General features: G+C 25.2%; 4 protein-coding genes across 5 annotated transcripts in view; 2 read left to right on the forward strand and 2 right to left on the reverse strand.

The window, feature by feature from the left end:
* LOC134828487 (dual specificity calcium/calmodulin-dependent 3',5'-cyclic nucleotide phosphodiesterase 1-like) overlaps positions 1-23,690 on the forward strand; it is a 105,861-nt gene that overhangs the window by 38,832 nt on the left and 43,339 nt on the right. The window lies entirely within an intron of this gene.
* On the reverse strand, positions 574-2,760 carry LOC134831413 (maltase 2-like). Its single transcript, XM_063845139.1, has 6 exons — positions 2,604-2,760; positions 2,345-2,526; positions 1,030-1,854; positions 938-970; positions 773-877; positions 574-702 (listed from the first exon to the last, which is right to left on the reverse strand). Exons 1-6 carry the CDS (start codon positions 2,745-2,747, stop codon positions 633-635), a joined length of 1,359 nt encoding a protein of 452 aa, XP_063701209.1. The 5' UTR covers positions 2,748-2,760; the 3' UTR covers positions 574-632.
* Positions 3,848-7,911, forward strand: LOC134832229 (alpha-glucosidase-like). Its single transcript, XM_063846199.1, has 4 exons — positions 3,848-4,165; positions 5,316-6,188; positions 6,245-6,687; positions 7,767-7,911. The coding sequence occupies exons 1-4, from the start codon at positions 3,848-3,850 to the stop codon at positions 7,909-7,911; spliced, it is 1,779 nt and encodes a 592-aa protein (XP_063702269.1).
* On the reverse strand, positions 7,635-19,296 carry LOC134831124 (maltase 2-like). 2 transcript variants are annotated; one of them, XM_063844779.1, is made up of 8 exons: positions 19,123-19,296; positions 14,521-14,922; positions 13,521-13,936; positions 13,006-13,305; positions 12,838-12,945; positions 11,162-11,649; positions 9,041-9,136; positions 7,635-8,115 (listed from the first exon to the last, which is right to left on the reverse strand). In XM_063844779.1, exons 2-8 carry the CDS (start codon positions 14,900-14,902, stop codon positions 7,938-7,940), a joined length of 1,968 nt encoding a protein of 655 aa, XP_063700849.1. In that variant the 5' UTR covers positions 14,903-14,922; positions 19,123-19,296; the 3' UTR covers positions 7,635-7,937. The 2 variants fall into 2 exon arrangements, with proteins under 2 accessions (XP_063700849.1, XP_063700850.1); XM_063844780.1 differs by lacking the exons at positions 7,635-8,115; positions 9,041-9,136 and adding an exon at positions 10,742-11,097.

Raw genomic sequence — 23,690 nt, forward strand, 5'->3', positions numbered from 1 at the left:
CGAATGAAAGAGTAAAGAGAAATATAAAAATAAACAGAGATGTGACTAAAAAATTTCAGTTAAAATTTTCTAAAAGTTCAAATTTTCATGCATTTTCAAATTTTAAAGTTATTTTTTTTTTAATTTTCAAGTGTTCACGAAATAGAAAAAAAAAATATTAAAAAATATTTATTTGTTTTAAATTTTATAAAAATAATTTTAAAAAATTAATTTTTATTTAAATATTCAATTTAATTGATCATTTAAGACAAATTTTTAATATTTAAATTTTTAAATAAAAAAAAAATAAATAATTAAATAAAAAATAAAATAAATAAAAATAATATTTTTTTAGAAATTTATTAAAAAAATATAACTTTTAATTCTAATGAAATTTTTATTATTTTTTTTAAAAAAATAAATTTAATTATTTAAAAATTAAATAAATTTTAAAAAAATATTTAATGCCGTTAATAATGTTGAAAACATCTCAATATATTTATTGAAAAATGAAAAAAAAATTATTTTTAAATTATTAAAATTCATAATTTTCGAAAGTTACATCTCTGACAACAACAAACATCGTCGCTTCAAATAACGTGAATTTTCATTTATTATTCTAATTAAATCTGGAATGCAAATTTTCCATTTTATTATTTTCTTTCACGTAAAATCAGGGCATCATAAGACCGCACTTCGATACTTTTCGCATCCAGAATCTCACTAAAAAGCAAAATTTAAAGTTGTGCATAGAAATTTTTATGTAAATCGATATTTGATAAGAAATTTTTACCCTTTGTTGTGAGTCGATCTGTGACCTACTGCAATTATTTCCACATCATTGGCGACGTCAATTGCTCGGGTGATGTCGATTGTCTCGTATTTGTAGCTTAAATTGCTGAAATTTAAATATTTTTAAAGAATTTTCTTGATTTTTAGATAAAAATTGAAAACTTACACAACAACGATGACATGTTCGCCCTCGAATTCGCTATTTTTTTAAAGAAAATGTTAAAAATTAATTTTTTTTCGGCAAAATTGGTTTCTTACCGAATGTGAGAATAGATTTTATCGCCGAAAATGTACGTGCGAAAAGTTCCATGTTGCAAAACTTTAGTCTTTCGCAACTCAGTCAAGTCTTTGTAAAAGCTAAAGTAACTTTTTTCCATTTTTTTCTGTTTCGCCAAGTTATTTTCACGGAAATTCGGATGTAACGGCAACCACGTGCTATCTCCATCGCTAAATCCTCCATTTTTCGTGTCGTCCCATTGAAACGGGGTTCGTTGCGGATCTCTCGAACGTTCCTCGTACCCTTCTTGCGGTCCATTGCAAGCTTGTGGATCGACAGTTTCTTCCCACGAAATGTCCCGATGGTCAATCATGCCGATTTCCTCGCCATTGTATGTCACAGCGACACCTGGCAACGTCATCTCGATCGCCAACATGCCATCATGACGTTCAAATCCGAACCGCGACGCAACCCGAGGCTTGTCATGATTGCCCAAAACCCAATTAGCGGTTGCTCCTTTCGGCATGAGATCCAACCAGTCATCGATAATTTGCCGAATGTCGTAAGCGGAGTGATAATCTCGCAAGTTTTCGATGAAACCAAAGTTGAAGGGGAAATGAGAGTCGTAATTGTAAAATTTGGCAGTGAACGTTTGATTGGCATACGCTTCCGTCATGAGAATTTTTGTTTCGGTTTTGTGTTCGGCGGTGTATTCGTCGAGGAGTTTTCGCCATTGTTGGACCATTTCGTAGGTTTCGTCGAGGTCTTTGGTGTAGTAATGATGCGTGTAACCGTAGTTGAAGGGATCGTTAGTCCATCCCGTGAGTGGCTCGTCACGTAAATCTTCGACTTCGAATAAATGGTTGCTGTGAAAAAAAAAATTAATAAATTTAATTTAAATAAATTTTAAAAATAAATAAAATAAAATAAAAAATAAATTAAATTAAATAAAAAAAAATAAAAAATAAAAATAAATTTTAAATAAATAAAATTTTTTAATTAAATTAAAATTTTTTTTTTTTTAATTAAAATAATTTTAAAATTTTTAATTATTTTTTTAAAATAAATTTTATTTAATTTAAAATTTTTAATTTTTTAATTTAATTTTTTTTTTACAAATATTTATGAAATTAATATTTTTTTATGATTTAAAAAAAATGTAACAATTTTCAAGTTTTCCATAATTTTTTCTTATTCTTCAATTTTTTTTTAATAATTTATATTTTTTTAAATTCAATAAAAAATTTATCAATTTCTTTGAAAATTTCTTAAAATTTTCAATGAATTTTTCTGATATTTTCTTCAAATTTTACTAAAAATTAAAAAAAATTATTTAAAATGTAATAAAAATCTTACATGGCATCAACTCTAAATCCCGAAGCTCCCTTGTCCATCCAAAATTTCAAAACATTTTTCATGGCATTAACTACCTTCGGATTGCGATAATCTAAATCTGGTTGTTTCTTATCAAATTGATGCAAATAATATTGTCCTCGTTTCTCGTTCCAAGTCCATGCTGACCCATAAAAAACTGATTGCTATCAATATTCATAAAAATTTAAAATAAAAAATAATTTCAAGCTAATTTAACTTCATAAAAACTCAAAATTCTTACCCAATTATTCGGCGGATGTCGATTCCCGTGTTCGTCAAATTTCCCGTCGTGCCAAATGTAGTAGTCTTCGTACTCCGGATCCCGTTCGATGGACTTTTGGAACCATTCGTGTTCGTCACTCGAGTGATTTGGCACGAAATCCATGATAATTTTGATATCCAACTCGCGTGCACGTGTCACAAGATCCTCAAAATCCTTCATTGTCCCAAAAAGTGGATCAATATCCGTAAAATCCGAAATATCGTAGCCGAAATCCGCTTGAGGTGATTTCATAATGGGACTTAACCAAGTTGCTTGAACTCCAGCCTCCTTTAAATGGTCGAGTTTTTCGATGACGCCGCGAATGTCGCCGATTCCGTCGCCATTGCTGTCCTTAACTGAGAGATTTTTAATGAAAAAAAATTTTCAATTAAAAAAAATAATAAATAAAAAAAATTATAAATTGATAATAATTAAAAATATTAATTAAAAATAAAATTATTTATTAATTATTTTTTTTTTTCGTTTTTAAATAAAAAATAAATTAAATAAAAAAAAATTTTTTTTTTTAAATAAAAAAAATATATTTGATGATTTTTAATAAAAAATAAATTAAAAAAAAATTAATTAATTTTTGAATTTTTTTTTTATTAAAAATCATCAAATGTACCAAATTTTTTTATTTCAAAAAATTATTAATTATTATTTTTTATTTATTAATTATTTTTATTATTTTATTAAAAATATTTTAAAAAAATAAAATAAAAATAAATTTCTTACAAGATCTCGGATAAATTTGATAAAAAACTGCCGTTTGCCACCAATCCTTGTCATCTGCTTTGACATCGCTCGGCGCTAAAATGTAAGCAGATGCAAAAACCGCGAAAAATAACGAGAAATAAAAATATTTTAACATAATTCTTGCTTCAAACCGACTTTTGTTACTGACTTTTCGTTGAAACGGATTAAAATTTGCTGCGAAAAATGATTTCTACGAAAATCTAATCTCCTGAAAGATAAAAAACACAAAAATAATCAGTGATTGATGGAGGTCTTGACATTTTTGTTTGTTTACTCACCTGAACAATAAGCGTGTCACGTCTGAGGCAATAAAAAATTGACTGAATCAGAGATTGATTTTTAATCAAGTCTCTTATCACTCGTTCTTATCGTCGTTTTTTTGTTTCATAAAATACAAAAATATTACAATTATTCGATTAGTGTTCATTTGTTCGCTTACGAAGTTGATTAAATTCCGCAAAAAAATGAACATTTTAATTAAATTTCTTCTTCTGACGTGTCTCATCGTCATAATTGTTGAAGCGAAATCAGTTAAAAATGAACTTCCAACGAAACAATGGTGGCAACGTGCCAATTTTTATCAACTTTATCCGCGAAGTTTTAAGGACAGCAATGGCGATGGAATTGGAGATCTTAAAGGAATGATTGCTAATTTTGATCACTTGAAGGAACTTGGGATTACGGCGACGTGGCTTTCTCCGATTTTTGCATCGCCGCAAAAGGATTTGGGGTATGACGTGTCGGATTTTTACAAAATTGACGAAGCTTACGGAGATATGAAGGTGAAAAATTTTTTTTTCTATAATTTTTGATTGAGATGAAAATTGATATAATTTTTTAAAATTATTTTAAAGGCTTTTATTGACTGAAAAAGTAATGCAACAATTTTTTTAAATATTAAAAAAATAAAAAAAAAATAGAGAAAAGCTAAAAATCAGTTTTAAGATGAAAATTTAATGGTTTTTGCTCGAAAAATTAAAATTAAAAGTTTAAAAATTTTTTGAAAAATTCAAGATGGGAAAATTTAACGAAAAAATATTTTAAAATTTAATTTAAAAATATTTTTTTTTATATATAATTTTAAAAAATTAATTTTAATTCAACTTAAAATATTTTAAATATTTAATTAAATATTTTAAAAATTTTTGAATAAATTATAATTTAAAATTATTAAAATAAAATTATTTTTTTAAATTAAATTTTAATAAATTTTTTAAAATTTTTTAAATTTTGACTAAAAAAATAAAAGCTTAAAATTTTTTAATTATTAATTAATTTTTTTAATTAATCTTTTCACAATTTTAAAACACAATAGAATAAAATTTTTGAAATAAAAATGAGGGGGGCACTCTAAAATAAAAAATTTTGAAATTAAAACAAAATGCCAAATTAATTTTAATTTTTTTTGAAAAATTTTATTTTGTTTTGAGGTTTTTAAATATTTGTGTATTAAAAATTGATTTTAAAAAATTTTTAAATTTAATTTAAAATTTAAATTGAAAAAAAAATGAATTAAATTAAAAATAACTAAAAAGGAATTTCAAAATCTTTTATAAAATTTTTTTAATATTTATTTTTTTTTTTGAATTAAATAATTAATTTTATTTTTTGAAAATTTGTTGAAAAATCATGAAAATTTTGGTAATTTTTGAAAAATAACTTTTTAAATTATTTTGCCCCATTGGATTTAAATATAAAATAAAAAACTAATTTCAAGCGGCCTAAATTAGTTTTTTTCAAAAATGTTTAAAATAATCAATTAAATATTTTAATTATTTTGAGTTGAATGAAAATTAGTTTTTTAAAATTATTAATTTTTTATTATTAAATTAATTATTTACTTTTATTTATAATTTTAATTTACTTACATCAATTTTCAACCCAATCAAAAATATTTAAAAAAAAAATAAATTAAAAAAAATCCCATCTCAGGACTTTGAAGCCCTTATCGAACGTGCCCACAATTTAAGTATCAAAATAATGCTGGATTACATTCCGAATCACACAAGTGACCAACATCAATGGTTCCAAGATTCAGTGAAAAAAGTCAATGGCAAAGACGATTACTATGTTTGGCGCAATGGAACCCTTGACGAAAACAATAATCCAAAGCCGCCAAATAATTGGGTCTCCGTTTTTGGAGGACCTGCATGGACTTATCGCTCCGAACGAAATCAATGGTATTTACATCAATTCACGAAATACCAACCCGACTTGAATTATCGCAACCCCAAAGTGAAACAGGAAATGACAGAAGTGATAAAATTCTATTTAGACAAAGGCGTCGACGGATTTCGTTTGGATGCGATAAATCACATGTTTGAAGACGACAAATTTTTGGATGAGCCATTGACGGGTTGGGGTCAAGAAGGTACCTATGACTATTTGGAGCATATTTACACAAAAGATCAGAACGAAACGTATGACGTCGTTTATGAATGGCGCGATTATCTCGAAAAATACACGAAAGATAACAATTTGACGGATGATAAGATTTTAATGACCGAAGCGTATGCCAGCATTGGAGATACGATGCGTTATTACGAATCCAAGGATGGGAAACGAAAAGGAGCTCATATGCCATTTAACTTTGAACTTATTTACGCGCTGCAAGACGACCCAAAAGCACCGAGAATTAAGGAAGGAATCGAAAATTGGTTGAAAAACATGCCAACTGGACATACGCCAAGTTGGGTTATTGGATCGCACGATCACAGCAGAGTAGCGACACGCATTAAACGGTTTCGAGCTGAATTAGCAAACACTTTGTTGATGACATTGCCAGGAACGAGCATTACTTATTACGTAAGTCCCGTTATTTTTTGTCAAAAAAAAAATTAAATTAAAAAAAAAATTATCAGGGAGAAGAAATTTCAATGTCGGATAATCTCGATTTTGAAATTGTCGTTGACAACAGAGATCCATGCCGAACCCCGATGCAATGGACAAACGGAACAAACGCCGGATTTTCTGAAGGAGAAAAAACTTGGTTGCCCGTGAACCGAAATTATGAACAAATTAACGTGGAATTCATGAAAGATCGACCAGACAGTATTTTTCATCAATTTACGGAACTCACAAAGTTGCGGAATGAAAGAGCATTTTTGCATGGAGGACTGAAGTTGAAAGCAATTAATGATGATTTGCTCGTGTTTGAGAGGAAATTTGAAAATGAGGAAAGTTATGTGATGGTTGCGAATATTAATAGACATAACACTGCATTTAATTTGACGAATGCGTTTGAAGATGTGCCGCAAAAAATGAAAATTGTGTTTAAAACTTCAAAAGCGAGTTTTAATGTTGGGTGAGTTTTGAGATTTTATCGATAGTTTTTATGAAAAAAATAGCTTGAAAGTGAAATATGTCGTGTGAAAGTAATTTTGAGTTTTAAGATTTTGATGTAGAATCTTATTAAAATTATTTTTTTTATAATTTAGGGTTTTTTTAAATAGTTAATTTTTTAATTAAATTTTATTTGAATTTAAATAATTTTTTTTAAATTTATTTAAATTAATTATTAAAATTTTTTTTTTTCATTAATTTTTATTTTTTTTTTAATTTAAAAAAAATAATAAAAATAACTAATAATTTTAGATTAAATTAAATGATAATTACGTAAAAAATAAATTTTTAAATTAAAAAAATAAATAATTAATTTAAATAAAAAAATTTGCTTATAAATTTCAAAATTAAAATTAGAAAAATTTAGAAAATTCGATGAATAAAAAAAATAAATACAAGCAATACTTAAATTGGCAATTTTAAAAATTCCGGAAATTAAATTTTTTTTGAAAAATTTTAAAATATTTTAAAGCTTTTATTTACTTTACTAAAAAAATTACTTAATTAAAAATTAAAAATAAAACTTCAGAAAAATATTAAAAATAAATAAATATCAAATATAATTCGACAGCTTAAAAAAAATTACAAAGAGAATAAATTTTAAGAAAATTTAATTTATTTATTTTAATTTTATTTTAATATTTTTTTAAATATTATTTTAATTAAATTTTATTAAAAATTATTTTTAAAAAAATTAAGAAAAACTTTAAAATCCCTCAGATAAAAAATTGAGAAAATTATTAAGTTTTTATTTTACTTGAAAAAATAAAATAATAATTTTTCATGTTGCGTGAAATGAAAAGCAACAGCTGAAAAAAATTTTCTCTCTGAATCTCAAACTTAATAAAAAAAAATTAAAACCATAGAAAATAATTGAGAAAAACGGAATCTCATAAACAAGAAAACCAGAGATATAGACAATTAAGCAATTAACTCGCAAATGAATGACTTGACACGACATTCACTGAACAGCAATTTTACAACTTTACATTTATTTCTTTCATTTCAACGATTTTTCCTACATTTCCTACATTTTTACAGCGATGAAGTTGACACGAGCAACATGACATTGGGAGATTATGCTGCGGTTATTTTACGATCACGTGATAATGGTGCCAATGTCGCACAACTCTCAATTGGATTACTTCTTCTTGCGGTAGCGAGATTCGTTTTCATGGCCCAATAAAGCAAAAAAAATAAATTTATCGATTTTTACAAATCCTCATCAAATCCTTTCATTTTTTCGCAAATTTTGTCACAATTACAACATGTAACATAATGGTAGCCGAGCACTAAAAGAGCGAATAAAGTTGCTACTGCGGCAATGACGTCCCTTAATTCGATACCGATTAACTTGCGATCCATTAATCGTCGAACACGCACTGGAAGTCTGCAATAAAATATTTATATGGAAAATTAATTAAACGAGCCGCAGTTATTTATGATCGTTAAGTAAACTCTTCTCTAAGTTGTGAAAAAATAACGTCTCGTGAGAAATGGAAAATTTTAGTTTTTCGACTTCATATTTTTTTTTATCAAAATATAAAGAAAGCAAAAGATAAATTTGAAAAAAAATTAGATTTAAAAAAAAATAATTTCTTGAAAATTATAAATATTATTTTTTATTTATATTTTTTGATTAAATAACTTATGAAACCCGACTTTTGAATATTTTTATGATTTTTTTTTTTGATGAATTTATTTTTATTGTTGAAAATTAAAATAAAAATTAAATAAATAAATAAAATAAATTACCTTTATTAAATTAAAAAAATTAAATTATATAAAATCAAAAATTAAAATTAATTAAAAAGAAATTTATTTGGTCAAAAAAGTTTAAAAAAAAAATTAATAATATTTTTTTGTGAATTTTTTTTGAATCACATTTTGAATAGCAATGAAAGTCCAAAAAAAATTCGACTTAATTTTTTTAAAGAAATTTTTATTTTTAAATAATTTTAAATTTTTTCAAATATTTTTTTTTTGTAATTTTTATTGTAAATTGTTCATTAAACAAAAAATAATAATAAAAAACTAAAAAAAAATCAAAAATAAATTTCTTCGAATTTTTCTTTGAAAAAATCACTTAAAACTGTGAAAATAATTCGAAGAATTTTTAATATTTTTATTTTAAATTTTTGTTTAATTATATTTTATTTAAAAATCGATTAATTAACTTTTATTTTAAAATTAAAAAAAATTAATCAAAAATTTAAAAGAACTAAATTTTCACATCTCACAGCCAAAAAAAATTTCAAAACGTATTTTTTTCACAACGCGTCTAATACTTAATAATTGTTTATTGGCAACATTACCTTTCGCTTGTCTTCCTCGTGGCATGCGGCTTTGGCGACTTGAGCACGAGACTTTCGTCGTAGTCCAACATTATTGATTTTGTTAACACCGTTGAGCTAAATATCGTCGTTGTCGTCGTGGCGGTGTAATAAATAAAATGTGCAATAAAGAGAAAAAAAGGGAGAACCGTCAGGATAATAGATTTGTAGTCTATTAAAGTTTATAATGCAGTTTGTCTCTCGGCACAATCGCCATATAAAATAATGATACGAAATGAATGCAGCGCCATAAAAAAAAGTAACATGCAAGTAATTTGAACTGGAAAAAAGTAGGTTCATCATGATAATAACGGCAGTAGACACGAAACTCGAAAGTAAAGTAATAATTGAAGGGAAATAAAACAAAATTCTGAAAATGGGAGCAGATGTTACAAAATTTTCTGTTGAATGAATGAAAATAGACAAAAGTTTTTTTTTATGTTTTTTACTACAAAAAAAAATAGTTCATGAAACATAAAAAAATGGAGGCTCTTAAAGTTTTAATGCCGACAAATTTATGTGTTGAACAATGTGTCCCGTAATAATGTTGAAAAATGACGCAATGTACATGTTAATATATTGTGCAATGATCGTTAAGTACTAATATTTCATTCGCGGGAATTTCGATGAAAAGCGGATTTGAGCCTAATTTTAAGCCTTTTTGCATGCAGTTTGTGTAAAAGGACGTGAAATGAAAAGATATTTAATGAAAATTTAGTTTTGTGAAGAATTGAATTCAAAAGCAAGCTTAATTTTGGTCATTAAATTTTATGGAAGGTTGAAATGGGTTTCCAGAATTTTATTCAATTTTATTATAATTACTAAAATTAATTTCTGAAAATATTAATTCATTCGTTTCGTTAAAAAACAATTTTTTTAGTATTTAAATTCCAGTTAAAATTTTTTTTTCGATTTATTTCAATAATTTTTTAATTAAAAAATAAAATAAATATAATTATTTTTTTTTAATTTTTGACATTTAGCTTTAAGATATTTTAAAATAAATAAATTCATAGAAAAATCTGTTAATTTGAAAAAATATTTAAAAAAATTGAATAATTTCAGACAAAATTAAAAAAATAAATAATTAAATTAAGGCAATAATAACAAAAAAACGATTTAATAAAAAAAAAATATTTGAAATTCACTAAATTTAGAAATAAAATTTTTTTAAAAACAAAAGATTTAAAAAAATTATAAAATAAAAATTTAAAAGTAATTAATTTTAATTAATTTTAATTTTTTTAAAATTTTTAAAATTAAATATAAAAAAAAGTAAAACTTGAAATTAAAAAATTAAATAAATAAAAAAATTAAATTTTTTTGTATAAAAATTTTAAAATGGAAAATCTTGAATTGAAGAATTTGAAATAAAAAAAATAAAATTGAGATTAAAAATTTTATTAAATTAAAATTTTTCTAAAATTCTTTAAAAAAATTACAAAAAGAATGAAAAACTTTAAATATTTAGTTCAATTAAATTTTTTATCTTAAAAAATTATATTAAAACACTGAAATCATTTTATGGAAAATTCCTCAGAGCATAAAAAACTCGAAAGTTGTTAAAGGCCAACAGCACAATAAAAACAAAACAAAAAATTACCATTGCAATTTATTACACATTTATTACACAATGCAATTATACCATAAAAACTAGAAAACATTAAAGAGTAAAATATCAAATAACGACGGCACAGCATTTATTAATCATAATAATAAAACAGGACAGATGACAAAATTAAATAAATAAAAATAAAAAATAAGCAACGATTCAAACAAGCTTTGTGCGCTCATAACTTTTAACGACCTGGACTTTTCATTTTAGCTTATTGCCTATCACATATCGCATCACATGACATTTATTTTAACATAACTAATAAGAATTTAGATCTGTAACGACAAAAAACGGCAATATCAACAAAAAAGCGTCAAATGTGGTAGCAATGAATCCCGCATTAAGGCACGTATAACGACCATTTGTCCTCAGGAGTAAAGACTCGTATTTGCCTAAACGTACTTCTGAAGCATTTATTTTTGATCTAATTTGGGACAAAACACATCATGCAACATGCTAAAAAAAAAATCATGAAAAAATTTACTCACCCAATGGCATAAGTTGATCGAATACCGGTCGCCTCCACGACAAGTTCATCGGGCAACGTTAAAAATACACTCAAATCCACAATTTCTCGTAATTTTCCGAGATTTAAAACGACGACAAAAGTTTCGCTGTTGGGATGTTCTCTCGTATAGGCAATAACGCTCGTTCCAAAAGTCATGGGTCGAAAAGTGCCATGAAGGAAAGTTGCGTGGTTTCGCAGTTGAGTTAATTGTTGATACAATTTCCAATGACTTTTGTCAGCTTCTTGTTGCGATTTTAGGTTTAAGGCGCGATAATTGGGATTTACGGGTAGCCAAGTCGTGTTGCCATCGGTAAAGCCGGAATAACGACTCGAATCCCATTGGAAGGGAGTTCGAACAAAGTCACGAGAATATTCTTTGTAGACTTCGGGATTTGTGTTGAGTGCTGCGGGATCTTTGGTGTCTTCCCATGAGATGTCGGAGTAATCTGTCATGCCGATTTCTTCTCCCTGTAAAAATTTTTTAAGAATTTCAACTGAAAATTTTTTAAATTTTTACCCAATGAGTAATTTAAAATTATTTTCCCAATGAGCAATTTTGAATTTTTTTTATTAAAAAAAAATTTTTGAAATTTTTTCCTAATGAGTAATTTAAAATTATTTTCCCAATGAGCAATCTTGAATTTTTTATAAAATAAAAATTTTTGAAATTTTTTCCCAGTGAGTAATTTAAAATTATTTTCCCAATGAGCAATCTTGAATTTTTTATAAAATAAAAATTTTTGAAATTTTTTCCCAGTGAGTAATTTAAAATTATTTTCCCAGTGAGCAATCTTTATTTTTTTTATAAAATAAAAATTTTTGAATATTTTTCCTAATGAGTAATTTAAAATTATTTGCCCAGTGAGCAATCTTTAATTTTATTTATAAAATAAAAATTTTTGAAATTTTTTCCCAATGAGTAATTTAAAATTAATTTCCCAGTGAGAAATCTTGATTTTTTTTATTAAAATAAAATTTTTGAAATTTTTTCCCAGTGAGTAATTTAAAATTATTTTCCCAATGAGCAATCTTGAATTTTTTATAAAATAAAAATTTTTGAAATTTTTTCCTAATAAGTAATTTAAAAATATTTTCCCAATGAGCAATCTTGAATTTTTTATAAAATAAAAATTTTTGAAATTTTTTCCTAATAAGTAATTTAAAATTATTTTCCCAATGAGCAATCTTGAATTTTTTATAAAATAAAAATTTTTGAAATTTTTTCCCAGTGAGTAATTTAAAATTATTTTCCCAATGAGCAATCTTGAATTTTTTTATAAAATAAAAATTTTTGAAATTTTTTCCTAATAAGTAATTTAAAATTATTTTCCCAATGAGCACTCTTGAATTTTTTATAAAATAAAAATTTTTGAAATTTTTTCCAGTGAGTAATTTAAAATTATTTGCCCAAAGAGCAATCTTGAATTTTTTTTATAAAATAAAAATTTTTGAAATTTTTACCCAGTGAGTAATTTAAAATTATTTTCCCAATGAGCAATTTTGAATTTTTTTATAAAATAAAAATTTTTGAAATTTTTTCCCAGTAAGTAATTTAAAATTATTTGCTCAATCAACATTTTGTAATTTTTTTGCCCAATGAGCATTTCAAACTTTAATTAATTGTAAATTTCAAATAAAATTAAAAAAAAATCTGACCTGATATGTCACTCCAATGCCTGGCAACGTCAACAAAAGCATATTCATAACATCAATTTTCTCATATCCATAACGCGTTGCTACCCGTGAACGATCATGATTTCCCATCTAAACAAAAAAAAAATGACAAAGCCATAAATTTACGATTACACGAAAAATTTAACTAACCACCCAATTAGCTGTTATCGTGTTGGACAAAGTGTTCGGCATGTAAGTTAACCATTTGTTAATCGTGTGGACAAAATCTGGCGCTGTCGAGTCGCGATCCAAATCGGAAATTAGCAAAAAATTGAAGGGAATATGGGCACCCAACTGCTGCTTGTTGTCCTCGTTGGTGCCATAGTAACGCATGGTGAACGTTAAATTAGCATATGCCTCGGTCATTATTATTTTGGTCTCTGTCTGATGCTCATCCTGCCATGCATCGAGCAAGTCACGCCAGGCATAAATTACGCTGTAACATTCGGGCTATCATCATCATCAACGTGCAAAAAATACAAAAAAAGAGAAAAATGGAAACATTTACTGCCGCTCGAGTAAAATTCAAATTTATGGTAAAGTTTAACTTTTTTTTTGCGCTTACTAAACTGAGACATTAACATAAACTATAAAATGTGTCTCCAACCGAAATAAATCAATGCAATGACATTCATTTATCACGCGGCGGGCAAAACGACACTTACCAAGTCCGTTGTGTGATAATGGTGCAAAAATTCGTAGGATAGCGGATCGGTTACTTTTCCCGTAGGAGGTTCATCCGCGAAATCTTCAACTTCGAATAAATGGTTGACGGCATCGATTCGGAAGCCAGAAACGCCTCTTCCGAGCCAAAAACGAAGAATTGAGTTCATTTCTTCGATTACGCGAGGATTTCTGAAGTTTAAGTCAGGTTGCTGTTTTGTGAATTGATGCAAGTAATATTGATGTCGCACTGGGTGATATTCCCATGCGGAGCCGTAAAAGACAGAAACCCAATTGTTCGGAGGGAGAGGTTGTCCTCCTTTGGGATTTGGAATCCCATCGTGCCAAATGTAATAATCTTCGTAAATTGTTTCGCGATCCACGGAACGTTTGAACCATTCGTGTTGATCAGAAGTGTCTGAAAAAATAAAAAAAAATTAATTTAATTTTAAAAAATAATAAAAAAAAATAAAATATAAAAAATTATTAAAAATAAATTTTAAATTAAAATTTTAAAATTAATTTAATTTTTTTAATTAAATTATTTTTTTAATTAATTTTTAAATATAATTTTTTTTAATTAAAAAAATTAAAATTTTTTTTATGATTTTTTTTTATTTTTTGAATTTTTTTTTAATTTTTTAAAAATAATAAAAATTATTTTAATTTTTAAAAACTTTTTTTTAATAATTTTTTATATTTTTATTCTTTTTTTAAATAATGTCCCATTGAGCATTTTAATTATTTCCAATGCAAATTTTTATTTTAATTTTATTTTGTCAACATTTAATTTTTTTTTGCACTTTTTACCTCGAATGAACATTTTAAAATTTTATACCAATGCACAATTAAAAATTTTGTCCCAATGCACATTTAAAATTTTAATCCCAGTGAACATTTTAAAATGTCAAACGTTGAAATTTTTGCATAATTTTGAATTTTTACTTTTAAATACGTCAAAAAATAACAAAAAATACAAAAATCAACAACAAAAGAACTTACGATTTGGCACAAAATCGAGTATAACTTTAATATCCAGCAACTTCGCCTTATCCATCATCACATCAAAATCATCGATATTTCCATATTCCGGATGAATTTTGTAATAATCCGCAATATCATATCCAAAATCGACCATTGGCGAGAAAAAAATCGGTGACAACCAAATTGCATCAACGCCCGTTTCCTTCAAATATTCCAATTTCGATGTAATTCCATCAATATCGCCGATCCCATCGCCATTCGAATCCTTAAAACTTCTCGGATAAATTTGATAAAAAACAGTTTTTTGCCACCAATCCTTCTTTTCGTCGCTTGCCGTTACTTCAAGCAGAAGGAAAAATACGAAAAACAAATTTTTGAATGGATTCATTTTGTTGCGCATGGAGACGTCTGGTTAAACACCTGGCAGAAGAAAAAATCAAAAAATTTATTGACGATAAATGATTTGATGATGCGATGGTGTGAAATTGTGACATGGAGTGCCCTCGAGACGAATTTTCATCATTTTTCATGCGATTGGTTTTGTTTGTTTGCGTATTTGTTCAACCACTCGATCATTTTTTTGTTGTTGTTGGTCAACAAATTCATTACCGGATTTCTCTGAAATTTTTGGCAGTTGTGTGTTTAGAAATATTGAGGTGAGATAAATAAAAATAAACAATAGGTAACAAATTACATGAAAAAAAAAAATTTTGTTTTGTGAATATTTTTGAAATTTATAAAAAAAAATAATTTAAAAATAAAAAATATTTAAAAAAAAATTTAAAAATATTTTTAAAAAATATTTTAAAAATTCAATTTAAAAAAAAATATTTTAAAAATTTAAAAATAAAATTATTTAAAAAAAATAATTAAAAAAATATTAAAAAAAAATTTTTAATTATAAAAAAAAATTTTTTTTAAAAATTTTTTTCTTAAAAAAAAAATTATAAAATTTAAAGAAAATTTTTAAAAAATTTAAAAAAAAATATTTTAAAATTTAAAAAATTTAAAAAAATATATTTAAAAAAAATCTTAATTTATAAAAATTTAATTATATTTAAAAAAATTAATTAAAGAATATTTTAAAAAATATTTTAATTTTTTTTTTAATTATTTAAAAAATTGGGAGTTGAAATTTTTTTGTAAAAAAAAAATACGTGACCAAACGATTTGTTTAATTAATTCAGATACAAAAGTCTGGCACGAAATTACTTGAGGACAGGAACTTGACATCCTTTATTAAATAAATTCTCATTTTTCACCGAGAACAAGAGCTGGAGAGCAATTTGTCGCAGACAAACTTTCTTCTAACGATATTTCAATTTTCGCTCAAGCAATTTTCCACAATAATGGAACAAATTTGCAGCTTTATGAAGAGAAAGACACTAAAGATGGCAAGTTAAAAATTGCGAATGCAACGAAAACCCGTAAAAACGACACACGATGCACGAAAACGAAACAATTTAAAAAGTTTTAAGTACCGAGTCAAAAGTTTTTACTTTATATTCGTACAAAAAAAAATAGAAACCAACCGCATAACGTTTCAAAATTACTGCAAAGGATCCGTGAGGTTTTGACTTTATTTAACATTTATCATTAAATGCGCCGCTGTTAAGATAAACCGTTTTTATTAATAATTTTACGTCGTCCAGAGGAAATTTTCTTGAAAAGTCGAGCCTTTGTTCGACGTGTCAGTCAAAATGTCGTGAATGACTTTTGAGGGAAACTTTAGCAACAAACAAACCACAAACGGACTAAATTATGCAAAATTTAATACAATTTAAACACAAAAAGCACTTAAATTGATTGCACAATCTCCGCAACCTAACGGGCTACCACACACAATGCACACGTAACAATGCAAAGTGCGGAGAGAGAAGTAATTTTCTTTCAAAAACATGCAAAACCGTAGCAGGGAAATTTGTAGTTTTGTTGGATAGTTTGTATTTGTGTTACTGTATTTTATATACAATGTAAAGTTTCTTTGTAATTTTGCATATGAATGGGTGTCAAGTAATTTGAAATTTAAACAAAAATTATTTTTTGATATTTTTAGATGAATTAAAATTAAATTAATTAAAAAAATTACTTAATTTACTAATTAATGAAAAAAATAATAACTAAAATAAAAATTAATTAATTAAAATAAAAATATAATTATTTAAAAATAAATATTTTATTATTTTTTATTAAATTTAATTTTTTTAATTCAATTAAAAATATTTTTAATTTTAAATTTCTCAAAATAAAATAATAATAATTTAAATTTAAAAAAAAAATATTTTTTTTTTCATTAAAAAAATATAAATAAATTATCCGAAATATTTTATATATTTTTTTTTATTTTATTTTATTTTTGTTTAAAAAAAAATAATTTTTATTGTAATTAATAGAAATAAAAAAACTTAAGCAAAAAAAATGTAATTTTTTTACGAAATAATTTTTTTGCGAAAAATTTTAATTTAAATAAAATTTTCATTTAATTTTTTTTTTATTAAATTTTTCATTTAAAATGTTTTTCATTTTTAAAATATTTTAAATTTTATTTTTTTTTATTCCAGAATTTTTAAAATTTTTGAATAAATTTTATAATTTTTATAAATAAAAAAAATTAAATCCTTGTTAAGTACTTAAAAAAATTTAAAATATTTTTTTCTTTGCATTTTTTTTTGTTTTGCTAAAATATACTTTACTTTTTCAATTGTCAGTATTTACTTAAAAAAAAAAGAAATTCTTATCTGATTCAGAATATATAAAAATGTTCCTTCAATATCCCAGCTTTTACACAAATAAAAATTCTAAAATATTTATTTAAAAATCAATTTTCATGAATTTTTCATCAAATTCCCGTAAGTAATGACACCCCTCATGTTTCAACACACACAAAAAAAACGTTACGATTCAAAAGTTTTAAAAGAACAAAAGTGCACTTGAGTTTATCCTAAGTATACATCGCACACACATTCACATCCTCTTTGACTTAATATATTTTGCACAGACAGATAGATAATTTTCTTTAAAACGTTACGATGTTACTTCTATATCTCTTTGTTGAATCACTTGGGGAATTGACTGGCACTCACAGTAGTTGTAAATCTTGATTAAATTTGTAAAAATGGGTGTCTGACATGCGGGTTTTTGCTATACGGAAAATTTCTCGTTGCGAAAGAAATTCACTCAACTTAATTCACTGAAAAAAAAAACACCTGAAAATTCAATTAAACTGATATTTTTTATTCTGCGGAATCGACTGATATTCAATCAATATCGACAAATTCAATAACACACAAAAAAAAACATATCATTCAAGTGCGTTTTGTGTGACCTATTGTTTTGTCTCCGCAGAGCATTTATTTTGGTTTAGTGTATATTTAGATTTGACTCAGCACTAACTCGTTCATTATTACTTTATTATACGTTTTTTTTCTATTCTTTGAATAATATACAATTCAAAATCACAACATGCATGTTATTATTGAGCCATAGAATTTATTTAGAATGAATTGCAAACAACAACATGATGATAAATCGAACGTTTATTGATAAAATTTTCAAGTGTGGAAGACCACAATTATTTGTGGGACAAAATTGTGGTACAAACAGTTTTTGGGAGCATGTCAAACTGAAAATAACCTCAATGCATCACAAAATTTTAGTTTTAGATGCTTTTTATTGAAATTTTATGATTTTTTCGTGTGATGGTATTAGTTACATATTGAGTGACAAGATGGCGCTGTAATTTTAATCAACTAGATTTTTCCCGCCAATTTTTGATTTGTTTTGAAAAGCAAAAATATAAGGAAGTTTTTCTAATATTTCTGATCCTAAACCTTCTTAAAGTTATTTCTGATACTCTACAAAAAGTTTCTAAGAGATTCTTGAATCAGAATTTGAGTTATTGCGTTACAAAATTTATATTTTGTTTATAAATTAGAATTAATACTTCTATGATCGAAATTAAAATTCTCTAAATGTTCTAAAAAATCTTTAAAATTGACGGAAAAATTCTAAAATTGTTCAAAAAGCTTCATAGACCTACAATAAAGCTCGAAAAATATATAAAAATTAATTTTAATTAAATGTTTAATGAAGGAAAAAAATATTTCATAAAAAAAAATATTTAAATAGAAAATATTATTTTTTTAATTAAAAAAAAATTAATTTAATTTAAATTTAATTAATTTAAATAAAAATAATTTAATTAAAAATATTTACTTAAAAAATTTTAAAAATGAATGAAAAAATAGATAAAATTTGGTGAGAAATAAAACCTCGAACGCCTAAAATTTTTAATATATTTTTAAATTTAAATAAATTAATTTACCGTTAACATAATTTTGTTTAATTTTTAAATTAATTTAATTTTTTTTATTAATTTTATTTAAAAAATTATTTAAAAAAAAATTAATTAATTTAATTTATTTTTTAATTAATAATTTTTTTAAATATTTTTTTTTTTTTTTTTTTTTTTTTTTGAAAAACAAAAAATAAACAAGAGAAAATGAGAGAGAAACCCCAAAGAGAAACAAAGAAAAATAGAGTAAACAGAGAGAAACTGTGTGAAGGTGATAAGGACGGCGACACAAAAAAAATAAATAAAAATAAAAAAATTCCACTCACGTTCAACAAATTACATCGAAAGATACCTCTGTTAACATTGTTAATTAGTACACTTTTCACACATAAAAAGCTACTTTTATTCTATTTATTTGTCTAATTTATTTGAACAGTTTTGTAAGTGGTCTAGAAACGAAAATTAATTTGCGCGATTATTAAAATTTTCGTGCTCGTATTGACTCGATTCCGAACTGAGACTGAGAAACTCAGCTGATTTCGATTCCGATTCTCGCGTTCTGATATTTTTTGTTATTTTTTACTCATTCACGTTATTCGTGTATTGGGCACGATGTCGACGGCACGTGTTTGCGTACACAAAGTTCATTACAATTCCGCAATGCTCGTATACGTTTAGCGATGAGAGAATTCTTTTATCGTGATGCTGGCTGGCGGCTAAATGATGATTCGTTGTTTATTGTTCGAACGTTAATCAATCGAAATATTTTTTTTGTCTTGTTTTGTCTGGATTTTTTCCGGTAAATTATTTTTTTGTATTTTTTTTTGCTGAAATTTTGAAAAATTTTCGTTTTTCAATAAAAATCAAATTGCAAGTTCAATGCAAGGTAGGTCGTGATGTTTTTGCAATTGTCGGATAAACTGATAAGTATCAGTTAGTCGGAGAGGCTATCATTAATTCTCTGCCGGTAATTTATGTGAGCGTGATTGATTTTAATTTCCTTTGTTTTAAAGCCATTAAAAGTTAATTTTTTAATTTAGAATAATGGAAGATTTGAATCGTCATGCTTCGTTTTCACAACAGTGGCGAGTTGTTGATCGAAACGTAAATAATTTTAAGATTGAAACAAATTTCTCAGAATTATATAGAGAAAATTGTCTCGCGAAATGATATCATTTTCAAACTAAAACTCAATTAGCAAGTAATTAAAACTAAGTTAATGCTAATTTTATCGCAATAATAAACACATTTCACCTTTCATCATAAATTTTATTTATATAAATTAGTTTGCAAGAAGACTGACAAGTAAGCTGTTGGCATGTTGAGATACTTGGAGCGTAACACAATTTTCTTTTAGGGAGAATTTTATTTATTGCTTTGAAATATTTTTTTAAGTAATTTTGGTGCAATTTTATTTAAAAGAATTTTTTGTTAATATTTTGATTAATAAATTAAAAAAAAAAATATTTAATTAATAATTTAAAAAAAATATTAATAAATTAAAAAAATAAAATAAATTTAAAAAAAATAATTTGAGACTTACCTAATTTTATTTTTTTTAAATTAATAATTATTAATAATAAAATTTTATTTTATTTTATTTTTTTATAAAAAAATCTCTTCTCTACCTTAGCTTTATTTCCCATTAATTTTTATCATAACAAATTTGTCTTGTAAAAACTGGGGTTGCTATTGCAATTTTATAAAAAAAATAATTTTAATTAATTTTATTTTTTATTAAAAGAATAAAAATCCAATAAAATTTAATTATTATTATTAATTAAAATAATTTTTAAAAAATATTTTCGAGACTTATTTTTAATTATTAATTTAATTTTAATTAATAATAAATAATTTTTAAATTAATTAATTTTTTTCTGATTAATTTTTTTAATTTTTAAAAAATCCAATTAAAATTTCAATTAATTTTTAAATCCGATAAAACAAAAATTAAATAACAATAAATTAAATTAAATTCTTTAAATTTTTTTTTATAATTTTTCAATTTAAAAAAATATAATTTTTATTAATTTTTTTTATCTGAAGAAAAATAAAATCTGTTAATTTATTAATTTATTTATTCTTCGAATTTTTTTAAGTAATCAACCTTGAAGATAAATAAACAAAAAATACTTCCGAGACAAATAAAATTCACCAAAACTTTTAATCATACAGCTAAAATATTTAAAAACAAAAAATATCATGTTTTGGCAAAATCCAATTATTAAGAAATTGAGAATTAAATTCCATTTGACGCGATGATGTAAAACCTTCAGAGTTTAGACTCAACTTTATCATCGTCGGATGATAATAAATTACTGATACAATTTTAGTGCGTAACCACATCAAATAGAATCGCATTAGCGAATTTTCCTTTGTGATGGTTTCGCTACGAATTTCACTCGGCGTAATTTTCACAGATAAAATTTTAATATTAAAAAACATTTTTTTTTGCTGAAGCAATCAACAAAAAAAAATAAGAGAGAGAGAAAAAAATGTAAAGGACACGCAGGAATTTTCATATTGAAAAATTCCTGGCGTGACAAGCTCTTAGCAAGCATTACTGCAAAGTACAATTTGTAATCTCAGACAACGATGCGACAACATGGAAATAATAAGAGGATAAAGTCAAATATTTTTGTCGGTTTTTTTATTTCATTTTTTTTGTCTTCTAAAATTTGACTTCATTGATTGTGCCAAAAAGCGGAAGGAAATATTTTGCCAAAAGGTAATACTTTTGTGGTTTCGACATCATTTGTCGGTCTTTCGTCGAAATAAATTATATATTTTTTTTTTCTCCCATCCTCACGTCGCCCAAAAAAATTCCATAGATTAATATTCTACTTAAAAGAAAATAACCACGGAGCGGAAGGAAAGTGACAGTGACAATAAACTCGAATAATAATGAAGACGACGACTGGAAGATGACAAGAAAAGACTGTGGATGTCGTTAGCGTCCTTGTCGCCTTCGCTAAAAATAAACCGCCAAGTCATTAATTTTACAAATACAGGGAATTAAAAGACTTTCAACGCAAATTTATCATTTGTAAAAGTGTCATGATGGTTGTTGGTTCGTCGATTTGTAACTAAGAGACTGAAACTTCGTGGAGATGGAAAAAGTTTGAATTTTTAATTTAAAAAGTTATCTTAGCTATTTATTTATTTTTTTTTGTTTTTTTATTAAATTTTCAATGGTTTATGTCATTCTGAGGCAAAATTTTCAGATTGTGCATTGGGTCAAACTTTTAGAATATACATTGGGAAAAAAATTTAAACTGTGTATTGGGGAAAATTTTCATAATGTGCATTAGGGCAAAAATTTATAATGTGGATGAGGGCAAATTTTTAAAATGTGCATTGGGAAAAAATTTAGACTGTGTATTGGGGAAATTTTTCATAATGTGCATTAGGGCAAAAATTTATAATGTGGATGAGGGCAAATTTTTAAAATGTGCATTGGGAAAAAAATTTAGACTGTGTATTGGGGAAAATTTTCATAATGTGCATTAGGGCAAAAATTTATAATGTGGATGAGGGCAAATTTTTAAAATGTGCATTGGAAAAAAAAATTTAGACTGTGTATTGGGGAAATTTTTCATAATGTGCATTAAAAATTTATAATGTGGATGAGGGCAAATTTTTAAAATGTGCAAAAAAAATTTAGACTAAAAATTTTCATAATGTGCATTAGGGCAAAAATTTATAATGTGCATGAGGGCAAATTTTTAAAATGTGCATTGGAAAAAAAAATTTAGACTGTGTATTGGGGAAATTTTTCATAATGTGCATTAGGACAACAATTTATAATGTGCATGAGGGCAAATTTTTAAAATGTGCATTGGGAAAAAAATTTAGACTGTGCATTGGGAAAAATTTTCATAATGTGCATTTGGCCAAAAATTTATAATGTGGATGAGAGCAAAATTATAAAATGTGCATTGGGACAAAATTTCAGAATGTGCATTGGGACAAATTTTTAAAATTTTTTCGTTTACTTTTAGCTCTTTAGAGCTTTGTTCATAAAAAAAGCATATTTTTTTATGATTTACAAAAAATAAAAATCATCATGCGTCTCCATTTTACTCCCAAAGCTATCAAAAACCTTGTCAATTATTTACAAAAAGAAAAAATACAAAATTTATTTTTGTTGATCTTCTCAGTTTCCCAATCAATTCTCAATAGATTTATTTCAATCTTACATTCGACAGACTTTTATCACCTTTCACGTACCTAAATTGCGTGTTCCATTAGAAAGAGTGTTAAAAATTCGTTTAAAATTCAGATCACATTCATCCTCTCTCTCTCTCACTCTTAGACCAAACTTACATATACTTTGTTAAATATATATCTCCTATAAGGAAAGATGATAAATTGAATTATTTTTCTTTTTCTTATTTTTTCGCTCGCATTACTGTGCAAATATCCGACAATCACTTACATGAAAAATAACAATGATTTACCTGCCTTCCTCCCATAACAATGAGAAAAAAAATAAAAAAGAGTGTTATAGTCTGGCATTAAGTCACATATTATACAAATATTCATTAGCGAGAGGAACTTACTTTACACTTCCTTCCTCCGAGCAAAGCGCCGCCAACAAAGAAGCTCACCTAAAAATTCCGGTAAACTCTATATTTTATGTATCAAGACTTTTTTTTTGCGATCTGATAACACAGAAAAAATTGTATACGAATATGTGAAACATAATCGATGAACAACTTGATTTTTTTTTTCTTTTCTTCCTTTGAAGGGAGAAGATGAGAATAGGATTTAAGGTAACAAATAAAAATAATTCGAAAAGATATTAAAGAAAATTTATGAGACTCACTTTGTGAATGATGATGATGTTGTAAGAAGAAGAAGTCGATGTTATTGATCCAGATGAGTAGTCTGA

Source organism: Culicoides brevitarsis, chromosome 2, assembly GCF_036172545.1.
Source record: "Culicoides brevitarsis isolate CSIRO-B50_1 chromosome 2, AGI_CSIRO_Cbre_v1, whole genome shotgun sequence".
Taxonomy (NCBI): domain Eukaryota; kingdom Metazoa; phylum Arthropoda; class Insecta; order Diptera; family Ceratopogonidae; genus Culicoides; species Culicoides brevitarsis.